General features: G+C 41.8%; 1 protein-coding gene across 1 annotated transcript in view; it reads right to left on the minus strand.

Annotated features, from left to right (window-relative positions):
- The window catches only part of PGBD5 (piggyBac transposable element derived 5), a 73,498-nt gene that overhangs the window by 41,792 nt on the left and 19,365 nt on the right, over positions 1-12,341 (minus strand). The window contains exon 2 of the mRNA XM_048296229.1: positions 976-1,403. Coding sequence (XP_048152186.1) covers positions 976-1,403 — 428 coding nt within the window. The remainder of the gene's footprint in view (positions 1-975; positions 1,404-12,341) is intronic.

Here is a 12,341-nt window from a genome sequence, read left to right on the forward strand (position 1 = left end):
TTGCATGGCTTAGTGAGAACACTCCTCCCTTCTCCACCTTAACAGCTTTTTAGGCAGCTGTGTTCTCATGAGTTATATAGGTATGATTTTTATTGTCAATAAAATAGAAGAAACTGTAATCACTCGCCATTTATTTTAGGCACACTTCAATGGATGTGATGCATCTATGTCTTCATTAATTTTGTGCAGAAGGCAAAAATGTGATGCTTCAGAAGGGAAACAGGAAGAAAAAGAGGACTATGGGCACAACACCCTTTCCAAATGCCTAAGTGAAATATTTATATTCTGGAAACAGAGAATTGATTGAAAAGTTATGCCAAGTAGTAACATATTTCATGCTTACTCTTTTTTCTTTCCAGAGTTCTGAACACGACCAGTAGCAACAGCTTCAAAAGCAGATCATTTATTTTGAACAAAGTTTAAATAGAGTATGATGAATATTAAAAGATTTTCACCTGTACCCTTTTCCAGTTGTGAGGAAGCAGCTGTGTTACTGGACCATAAAACAAGCACCCATCGCTAAGGTCAGGGACAGTCACTCAGCAAACTCAACTCCTCCATTCAACTCAGTCTGCAGTGGGAGCAGCTACTGGTCTTCCCTCCAGCCCAGCAGCACCAGCTCTGCCTTTTCTGCCCTTGCACAACCTGCAACCTCCCATCCTCAGGACAGCAAAACCTACTGGTGCCAGCCTCACTGAGAAGACTCCAGGTGTTTTTAGGCCACTAAAGCAAACAGCTCCAGCTCGGAGAGCACCATTTCCACTGAAACAGGCTTGGTGCCTGCACTGACAGACACTGATGAGCACTCGCACAGGACAGTGCTGCTTTCTCTCGTTTCATGGAGGCACCACAGCAGAGCTTCACACTGTGAAGCCCCAGCTCTTTCCCCAGGCAGCTGTGCTGTGCACTTTTTGTCACAGTGAGACAACCAGAGCGCACAGGTCAGATGTTCCCTGCCGACAGATTAATTCTTACCTGGGCTTGTGAAGGTCTGAAAGCAGAGTCAAAGCCATTCTGCAGAGAGTCCAGAAAAGGCTGAATTTTGTAGAGGCTATGCGTTGTCTGGCTCGAGCGGAAGGCCACAATGTGGAAGTACTTCAGAATCTTCTCAAACCGTGATTGTGTCATGATAAGTGCAATGCTCTTGTTGCTGTAGAAGCCACTGCTCCAGATGCTGAGAACAGACTCACAGTGGTGGATACTGGTTGATATCATGTAGCCTAAAAAGGCCTTCATTTCTGTCAAGGTGACGTCAATCCAGGCATCGTCACTACCAAACCTCTCCTGGTATTTCTTGGCATACATGTTGGTTTGGACCACCATATTCTTTAGTACATTGTCAGGGACAAAGAGCTGAAAAAAGTCCATGGCACTGGCAGTCAGGGGCATTTTTCGTGTTGGACCTAGGATAAAAGTGAGAAGGGAAGATAGGCACACTCCTGATCACCACAAGGCATGTCCAACACCAGAAATTAAAAGCATGATTAATTTTTCTAATGCAAATGACGGCACGTACCCACTGTCTGACAGACTTCATCAGGAAACTTCCCCTCCCTCCCCCATATTCTTCCTCCTATATGATACTATACACTCTGAAAAGTTTCTTCCTCTGCTCTGCACACTCATTAGTTTGCAGCATGCAGGCCTGTGAGACAAGCATGTATTTTATTTCTCCACTTACACATTATCTGCAACTTTTATCCTCAGCAGCTGTTTTGGCCTTTTTCTGGATTGTCTTTTATTTGTCCCTACGTGCGTCAAAGCAGTACCTCCCTCCAAACAGCCCAGAAGGACAGTGTGAGTCCTCCAAAGACAGTGCTGCCCTCATTCCAGATGACATGATTCCTAGGCTCTAGAACCTGATCCTACCATTTCTCTTGTACCTCTAATTCCTGCCTAGTTCATTGTCATAAATTCTATGACTTTCAAATCTGCCTCTGCTCCACACAGAATCACATACAGGTCATGTCTATGTGTTTTTGAGTTTTGTGTCTCTGCCACCACACTGGAGTTTTATCCTGCACTCTGACATCCCCAAGGAAGCACATTACCAGAACAAGTCACAGTTACCATGTGGCTAGTGTCACTGTCCCACGTCACAGGGAATATTTTTAGCACTACAATGCATGCAGTGGTCCTCTTCCTCCCATAATGTAATAAGCCTTGCAGTCCCATGCTGTCATTACTCTAGCATTTCACTCATCTTGCACCTTCTCTGCCAGTTTCAACTATTCCATAAGAGGAGGGCAAAAAAACCCCAGAAAGGAGGCTCTAAGGGCTCAGTGTTACAAGGTTAGCCAGTCAGACACCAGATGACATTAAGCCAAATTAGGAACGTCAAACCCACAATTACAGGGATGCAGACACCAGTCTTCAGAGCCCCCTCTCCTCTAATCCCGCCCACAAACTAACCAAGCTCCATTCTAAAACTAGTAGTTTTCATGCTTGCACCTCGTGGTAGTGTTTTAGTCACCAGGTAAGGGCAGGGGACACTCTCTATTCTACAGAAGCAGTGAAAACCAATACCCTGAGGAGCAGCCTCTCCAAACCCAGCACACAGGGGAGCGCTTAAAAGCAGCTCTACACCCCTGTGATAAAGACTGTCACAAGTATAATCCCAAACCAAGAGTTGGATCCAAGAAATACTGCACCTTAGTCCAGCAGCCTTCAGCCTTGGGACTGTCTGAAACACTCTTCCTAATCAAAAGGAAACAGCACACAGCTTCTCATTTGGAGTTCTGCCTAACAAGAGCGAGTCTTTCTCGCACAACAAGGCTGCTTGGATCTCAGCTTCAGCTCTCCCAGCTAGATCAGAGCATGAGACTGACCATTCCACAACCAGGCTCTGCAAAGATCCACAACCATGTTGGTCATGTCGCATTCTCCAGGCCCCTGTATCTCAGTTCGCATTCCTAGTTACAGCAATAACTACAGCTTGCAGAAATTTTCCATGAAACAGAACTACAAGGAATTATGCAAATACTGTGGTTGGACTTGCTCTTAAGCCTTAAAGTTTGGGTGAACTCAAGCTACTGAAAGGACAGCAAAAATAGCATCAAGACTTTGAAACAGTAAACCTTCAGATTGCAAAGAATGCCAAAAACCCAAACAAAACTGGATTTTTTTATAAGTGCACTGGGAAAAAAACATCTATTTAAAGATTACTTTCCAGTTTTAATTTGTGAGATTGAGAAACTTTCAATTGAAAGCACATTCCTCTATTGTAACGCCAGAGGAAAGAGCCCCACACAAACCATGTTTTGGTAAGGACAGAAGAGAAAATTTCAGTTTAAATGATAAAAGGTTTCCATTATCAAGTGGAAACTATGGGGCTAGAATAGATATATTTACTTAACCTTAACTGCTAGTGCAATAATAAAGCCATTTAACAAAAAGTTTACTTCTTTTGATCAGGAAGTTTATTTTTGCTAGCACTGGCTTGACTGTTACAGCTCACAAAAGATGCTCTACTCTACAGCAGGTATGGTTTTCTGATAACAACACATGGACAGAGTGTATTCCTAGTTATATATGAAATCTTGAGTAGCTATTGAACTCAACTCCAGTGCTCAGGCAACCTTCCAGGTAGCACACAGAGACAGTTTTTAAATTCTTGTCTTCAGAAGCAGAAGCTGGGAGTAGGGGTAATATTTTAAATCTTGTCTACAGCAAACAAGAATTCATAAAGCATTATGTCATACAAAGTGAAATAGGTTTGTCTTGAGACTTGTGGATATGGACAACAGGTACACACTGGACTCCATCGTTATGGAGGTGAGAGCAGTCAGAAGCACAAAAATATAATTTTGGTGTAATGAAATTTTCAGTATTTGCATAAGTTTACCTTGGTAAGTGATTATGGAAACCTGACAGGTATACTGGAATTGGCAATTCTTTCTTACCCAATAGTCCTCCTCCAGCCACAGAGAACCTGCTACCTCCTCTCCTTCCTGAAATAAATATGCAAGCTTTGTATCTCATTGGTCATACAGAACCCACACAGCTCTAAAAAAGCAAGCTTAATCACTTTCTGACTCAAACACCAACATAATTGTTGATTAAATAAAATTATGAAAGCTCCTGTATAATCTCATTGTCTTAAAAAACAGCCTTTATTAGCAAAGTGAGCACAACTGATTCATAATTTACTGATACACAATATAACAAGAGCAACATCGAATTTCAGTAGGAAAAGAACTGAATTCTTAATATGAATTGAGTTTTGCATAGTTAATGACCAGCCTAAAATATTTAAATATTACTTTCTAAGTACACAAATATATCCCATAGAGAGAGCCAACTGTCTGCATAAGGAACTTAAATAGCTAATTTGTACTTTTTAAGGATTTTTACATTGACTTAAATGGCACTTACCCAGAAAATACTGATACGAAAAGTGTTCAGTGCTTCATACATACACTGTTTACCTTTCAAAGCTTTACTCACTCAGATGAAAGAATGGCTTTGCCCAGTTGTCCATTCTCAGAATGATTATACAATTAGGACTGGTATGTAAAATTCAGATTGTTCTCTCTCCTCTGCTATAGAGTGTTTGCATGGAGAATGTATTTACTTTCACAGGGTTTTTTGCTTTAAAAGCTAATCAGGGCTTCCAATACAAATTGCAGAGACAGAGCGCAAAAGCACTCTTGGAGTGTCCAAACATGCAGCCAGATCCAGTATTCCATGCACAGTCAGGACAGGGACAGAGCTCTACTGAGTGAAGTTCTGACTGGGCAGCACAGATGCCAGCAGCAGAACTTTGGGCTTGCTCTGAGTGACCTTGTAGGATGTGGAAAATAACAAACAACTTCCATTATGGTACAACATACACACACAAGCTCTTCTTCCTTCTCACCCTGTCTGCCAGAAAAAACTTGCACGTGCTCTCCACAGCAACTGCCTTGCAAGTCATTACTGCTGTTTTGACTAGTTGGTTCCATTTTCTATTTTGCACTCAGAGGGAATGTCTCCCACAGAGAGACATTTCCATTTGTAAGAATAGACTCAAAATAAATGAAAAAAAACTAAGCAGGAACAGCCATTTGTGTGTCCGTACTGGGGATCCGATTGTGAAGCAGAGGCAAGAGGCTGGCACCTCGCCCTCAGGAGTGTGTGCATTGCAGAGCCCATTTTGGCTCAACTCGGCTCAGGGCAAACTGCAGCTGTCTCGCTGGCTCTGATGGCTAGCAAGAGAGCAGGCTGCACACTCAACTTCTCAGCAAATATATCCACTGCAGAACACCCAGAAAGATTTAAGAAAAAGTTCAGGTGGAACTTCAGGCAGCCTCTGCATGTCCTCCTACAATCTCTGGTTTTCTCTCTTGGATGGATCCCCACCGGTCACATTCTTCCCCCTGCCTCATTCCCTTTCTAGTACTCCTCACTGAGCAACACATTAGGAAAAAAAAAAGAACTCCAAGTAAATTAAATGCTTTTTCCTTACTTAACTGGTTTGCAGAATTAAGTAATTTGAGAGCATTTTTAACAGGTTCATGCATCCTTTCCCATTTTTTCTGTTCTGATCACCAACCTGTAATTTAGTAGCTCAGAGTTCACAGACTCAGAATGAAGTTTGAAACACAAACTAAGAATAAATTGGCAAAAGATTGAAAGTTTCAAAACATACTGTAACCTATCAGTGCTTACAATATAGCATCCAAATCTTAAGAAGGTCAGTCATTTTGGGCAGGATAAATCAGATATGTAAGAAGAAAATGCAGTCAAGGAAAGTTCTTTTGCTCTGCGGTGCAAACGACTCTGTTCTCATTCAAAGTGCAATCGAGGTCCATGATAAAATATCCCATTACGCTGACAGGCCCAGGTGTCACCATACGCATGATAACCCAAATTATGTGGTTTGTAACCAAACCTTGTGCAGAGCCAATCATGGCTGACTTTGGAATTAATGCAACTTCATTAACAGTTTGGCAAACAGTACTCCCAAATCAGGAATAGGAGTGGTAGAAGTATCAGTTCAAGAATTTAGAAGTAATTTTATTGTCTTGAGGAGAAATCTAACAATTTATAGCCACCCATGAGAATAGCACATGAACTGTATTATATACAGATACCTACCTACAAAAAATCAATCCAGAAACTACTTTTTTTGGCCGCTGGGAAGTACTTTCTCCTCCAACATATGGTACAGCCTTCAAAAACCAGGGTTTGAAAAGCCAATTAATTCCCTTTTCCTAAGTCTAAGCAGTTAGAGACTCTTATATTCCTGACAAGTTACCTTTGCAAAAGTGCACAACATGATTTCTGGGTCTTATTTAGAGAACATCAAAAAATGCTGACAAAAGCCTTTTGTCAGAAAATATACATCCATCAAAAAAATCATGATGTCTTCATGGAAGGTGTCAATTCATAAAATATGAAAGACAGTTAAAACAATTTCTCACCTTTTTCAATGTGTAGAGAGCAATACAAAGAGATTTTTAAAAAGGCAAGGAAACAAAAAATGATGTTTTAATATTTCCCAAGTGAGATTTTTCAGAATTTCTGTTTACACTAAGTTTCCTCATGTAACCTCTGGAAGCATTGGAGCTTATCTGGCTTGCCAGAATATCCGTTTTCATTTCAGCTCTATTCTTAATGGCCTGGAAATGTACATCAGACCATCCTCAAACCATAGCGAGTTTGACGGCCTTACGACAAGCCTGTCAAGACAGCTTGAACTAAGTTCACGTACCACTTCTTTTCTGAAGTTTATTTCAGAGACCGCTCTCCTGTAGGAATTGGGCAGCAAATATCCAGGTCTTTAGGATATTATGCTGCATGTTTTTATTCATCTTCATTAGAAAAAGCTACCAACGCTTCAGTGACAGGCCTCCTTTGCTAAGCCAAAGGCATCATCCTAATTTATACCAGCTGTGGTTCTGACCAGTATTTTGGGCAAGTAGATGTCTGCATCTGTTATTTTGGTAAACAAATCTTAGTTTCCTTTAATGACTGCCTTGCAGAAGAATTCAACATAAATGATGAAAACATGATCCATACTGTGGCATTGCTTGGAGCTGAGAGCCAGCCTAGGAGGAGGCAGTTAAAAAAAGTCAACAACTCCCAAGCAGACACTCTTGGTTTAGAAAGAAGAAACTGGACACAGTCCTTCCAAAGATGGTCTCTTCTTAGACTATAAGGGCTCGCTCTCAGCAGTCCAGGCTTCTGGGTAAGTTTTTGCAAGGTCACCTTCACAGAAACTTACTTTATACCCTTGCACAGGCGCTAAGTGGCCGTACTTCTGCTCTACATTTAGTTTCAGTAAGTTTATTCCAAGCTATTTAGCAAAGATTTGACTGCACTCTTCCAACCTTATAAATAAGCCTTTGACAATGCCTCCACGCCTGCACATAATAACCGTAGTCAAAAAATTGTTCCAAACAGCTTCAGTGAAAGGCCACTTTCTCTTCCCTCCCCGGCATTAAAAAGGATTGTTTTCTTCAGAGCGTCAGCAATAAAGCGATCCACAGACTGCAGTCTGACTTCTATCCATAGAGAGCACTAAGAACTGTGTCTAGAAGCAATCCAAGGACAAATGAAAGTGGACTGAAAACCAGCACAGAGCTGCTCCATGCTGACTCTGGTCCTAAGAGTCCCTGGCCTCCACAGCAAGCAGCACTGAGTTAATGATAAATTAAATAAAGAACTTATTTAGTAAATAAAATAGTAAAATTTAAATTAACCAGTAAAATTAATGAAGTATTTAGCAAACTAAGGAAATTCCTGCAATTTAGCTTGTTTCCATGCTGTGTACTGGATCCAGACTCTCATTCAGTTTTTTTAAGTATTATAGCAAAACCCTTGAGCATTAAGTGTAGCAGGGCAAGCTGGCATAGGTCAGGGACAAGTAATGCACCTGTTTCACCAAACACAAGACAGTCTCCTCCCCTGATGTGATGGTGACTGACCTTGCAAAGACCGGGGTGATAACCAAGGCACCCTGTCCATTCCTCCTCCATACTGTGTGCTGGCAGTTCAGCCTGGAAAAGGTGAAGAACTTCAGTGGGGCATCGAGACTGGGATACCAAGGGTAAATAATTTTGACTGTCACTCAGTAAATTACCTTGTGTGATAAGACACTGTAGAAGAACAATTAAATTTCAGGGCATTTTCAAGAGACCAATCGTGCAGGTCTTACACCTTTCCCATTGACTAAATGTATGTTGTACCACCAACAGCACTGGTCTGAAAATGAGAACATGCCAGACATGTTGTGGCAGTCTTCCATGGAAGTGTGCCTTGCTGTAGATTTAAGCCATGGCAAAAAATTGTTTAATTAAGAGAGTATTTCTTTGTGTTTGCCACCATGTTTTAAAGCTACAAAGTTTTCAAGCTGTGACAAGTACAAAGAATAAAAAGCCCACTGCAGCTGATGTTGACACCTTTAATTATACACTTAATTTCTGTGGTGAGATCTTGCAACCTGCCAATCACCATTTTCCCAACACCCAAAAGAACCTCCCAAAACACTGGTACAAGGTCTCATGGTTAAAATAATTTCCAAAAGCCAAAGACCTTAAAGCAGAAGAGTCAATGCTGAAGCAGTACCATATTGTGTCAGTTTACATAATTCTTTGCACATTATTTAGCTGTGGGACTGCATATACTCCTCCTCAGGGGAATTCCTGCTGCAGCAGCTTCCATGGCAATAGTCCATTGCACTCTTTTGCCACTGTAGTTTTCTATTAGCATTTTACTGCACTGCTCCTGGCAGCCCAGATGACACTGGGCATATCTAGCAGATTAGAGACAACCATCGATATGCTGACTTCATACACTATCTGTAATACAGCTTTTAGTAGATCACATAGTAGCTACACATCTGTCTGTAGGCACAGCTGTGCACATTTATGAAATAACTGTACAAAGCAGCATGGATAGTTTTATGTCAGCACAACTTCCATTACCAGCAGGGTGACCTACATAACTCTATCCCAAAAGACTGCTTTGGGATGGTTCCATGCGGGGACCCCTCCTCTGCACAGGCAACTCTTGCAGGTGCAATCCCACCACCCCATCTTTCTGTCCCAGGCTCCTGGTCTGTTCTAGTGCACACTGTTCACAAATACCACTGCCCACATGCAACTTGCTCCTTTCCAGAAATTTGAAATAAAAATCCACCTGTATAAGCATCAGCAATATTGGATGTGAGAACCCTGCCTTGAAAGGTAGGGCTTTTGTGTTTGAAGGAGGAAAAAACAGCCTGTTATGTTTTCCAAGCAAACCATCAGAATATTTACTTTATCTTTTGTAAATAGAAGTCAATAAGCAAATGACCCAACTAATGAGATGCTGAAAGCCTTCACATCAACTCCTGCCATTTACACACAACACACACAAGCCATTTAAAAATGAACCTCCAGTTTTTGAGCAAGTCTCACAAAGAAATGGCTTTCAGGTTTGTTCAAATATTAGTTATCAAAAAAAAAAAAAAGGAAAAAAAAGAATAAAAAAAAGAATATAGCAACCAGAAATCCAGACAGTTCACTAAAGCATTAGAGATAACCTTATCACATGCTAACATTAATTTCAGTACAGAACTTCCTAATGATTCATCTCCATCCCACATGAGCTAAGGTAGCTACAGTACTGGTCTCTGCAATTGCTTCCCAGCAGCAACAAGCTCTTCCTGGAGAAGACAGAGAGTAGTTGTTAGGGTAAGCACATAGTCCCCAAAGTATTCAGTGCTACTTCTCACAAACAGAAGTAAGCACCTACTGCAGCACCCACTTGGGAGAGGGTGATGAGCAGGGTGATGCTGCAGCTCTGCTAGAAGAGCTCAAAAACTGGAATCTGCCAAAGAGGCTGGTGACAGGAGCTGCAGGGGGACAATACTCAGGCTTTTTCAAACCTGTTTTAGGTTGTACCAGCCTTCCTTGGATTTTACTGCTCTCTGTAGAAAAGTGTGCACTTGCATTTGTAGGTGACTTTCATCAACTGCCCAGTAAGAAAACTTTTCTCTACTGTCGTCACCGCAGACTAGGAGGCAAAGGAGCTCTCATCACTCCATATTGCATCTGCACTTACACACCTGCTTTTAAACTTGTAATTCCTTCACTTTATATTCTCCATGTTCCTCCCCAATACCCTTAAAAATCTTGGGACAAGCCACATGTTCTCTGCTGGTGCATTAGGCTTAGAGGCAGATGAAAGTCTTAATGTTTTCTTAGGACACCTAAGATGCAAAGTGGAGGTCATGTATTTTCAATCCTTACTAGGGTCAGGACTCCTTTACACATGCACAGTATCACTTTGTGTGCTTTTTGTTTCTTTTTGCTCTTCTAGTCCTGCCCCTGTTGTTAGACTGGCTTTTTCCATCCTTGTTCTGCCTGCCCTAAGAAGTGACCAGTGCTGCAGGCTGTCTGAACATCTCAACTCAAAACAGGCAAGCAGCTGGAAAGTTCAATAAATGACTTCTATACACCATGTACATCAACATCCCTAATCCTCTTACCACATGCAGGATACATGACACACTCCACAGCATTGCAAGTGCTTAGGCTTCCTAATAACTCTTATAAACCCACAACTTGCCAGTTTTAAGAAGTCAGTACACTTCTTCAACAATCAAGAGTGGAAAAAAAAAGACAGTCACTTGTGAAAAATATGGGATTTATTACTTGTACTGCCTGTGTTAACTTCAGGGTGACACAAATGTATTTACAAGCCACTGTACCCCAGGGGAAAGTTTTCAGGGAGTTGCATCTGCAGAGAGCAAGCCAGAAACACAACTCGGAGCTAAACAGTGCATAAAGTCCGAGTGGGATCCTCAGTGGCACAGCACCGCTCACCCTCAGCAGCAGTCCCTCAGCAACACAGCACCACTCCCGCAACCTCTGCTCAGCTCCTGCGCGCAGCCTGCGGAACTGCTTGGCTCCGGGCAGCCAGCTCCGACCACAGCCCACGCCGTGCTGTGCGGAGCAGGAACCAACCCACGGAACTAGGTTTGCAGAGAAAAGCATTGTGTACTTTTCCCCCACAGCCTTTCAGGTGAGATGCTTTGTCACTCTGGAGCCAGTGTCCACCTCTTCAAACACAGGCTTAGTGTGCTGTATTTTGAGATCAGGCAGAGAAAAGACTGGAGGTCACCAGACAGGCATTGCTTCCTAGTAGCCACCCAGAACACCAGATCACAGCTACACTTAGAGGTCAACTTGTCCAGGCTTCTTGGGGACTGCCAACATACGAAACAGTAAAAGATGAAAGATCTCATAAGAATGAATCACTCTAAGAACATACTTTAGATTATAAAAGGAGAAAGTAGCTTGTATTTCTCATGATGGACCTAGCAGCAACAGAGATTTCAAACAGCAGAGATTGTCAAAGAAGTTCATGGTGTGTTCACATTAAAAAAAAAAAAAAAAGGTTGTTGGTGATGAAATCTGGGTCATACTAAGTAGTGGAGTGGAAGACAAAGCAAATAAATCTCTCTGGTATAAAAAATCCCACACTCAAACACCAGTTTTTTGAATCTGCAGGTATAATGATACAAGATGCACCTGCAGGGTAAATTTAAATTAGGAACACGGGAATAACTACTGCAAAGCGTGTCCTTCTGTTTGCAAAGTGTCAAGCACTTCACATTACGGATTTCTACAGAAGCTTCTGGGCATTATCGTAACAGAAGTAACAGCTTCCCACTCTGTAACCACAGATTAGGACATTTATAGCTGGAGACCTCAGTGACTGGAGCTTCACATTTGCTAGCTATAGCCTTCTTCTTATAGAAGCATGCAGTCTTCACAGCAGGGTTCAGAACAGATCTTTAGATGACTATACCAGAGCAAAATCCTTCACAATTTGAAAAAATCTGCCTGGAACAAAAGCCAATGACCGATCAGAGCCCCTAGGCAAAGTCAATTTGCATGCTTAAGGTAAAGTTTTACTAACCTAGTAATATGGAAGTTTCCATTATGGTTTTTTTTGCTGTGTAAACCCTAGCCCCATGTCCTGTCCTGCATGCTCTTACATACTTTCAGACTAATTTTCTTAAAGTGAAAATATGTAAGCTGCTGTTTTCATATCAGGCTGGCTTACAATTTAATATGATGGAGTGTATTTACTTGGTGACAAGTAACCGGAAAAGTTTTCATTTAAAGAAGGGCTTGTGGTTTTTGACTGCTGCTCAGAGAGAAGTGGTACTTCCCTTCCAAACTGTCTGCCCATCAAGCTATAGCAATTATTTCCTGAGTTCAGGAACTGAAAGTCAGCCTCCCTGAATATTTGACTCTGTGACTGATACGCTCTACTATCTCCAGCTAACCATATCATCAGTTTTTCTGGTGTATCATGTCTCAGGCTGTCACTAGGACCTATGGCCAGCTCTCCTTTGCTCCATT

The sequence above is a fragment of the Corvus hawaiiensis genome, chromosome 3 (assembly GCF_020740725.1).
Source record: "Corvus hawaiiensis isolate bCorHaw1 chromosome 3, bCorHaw1.pri.cur, whole genome shotgun sequence".
Classification (NCBI taxonomy): Eukaryota; Metazoa; Chordata; class Aves; order Passeriformes; family Corvidae; genus Corvus; species Corvus hawaiiensis.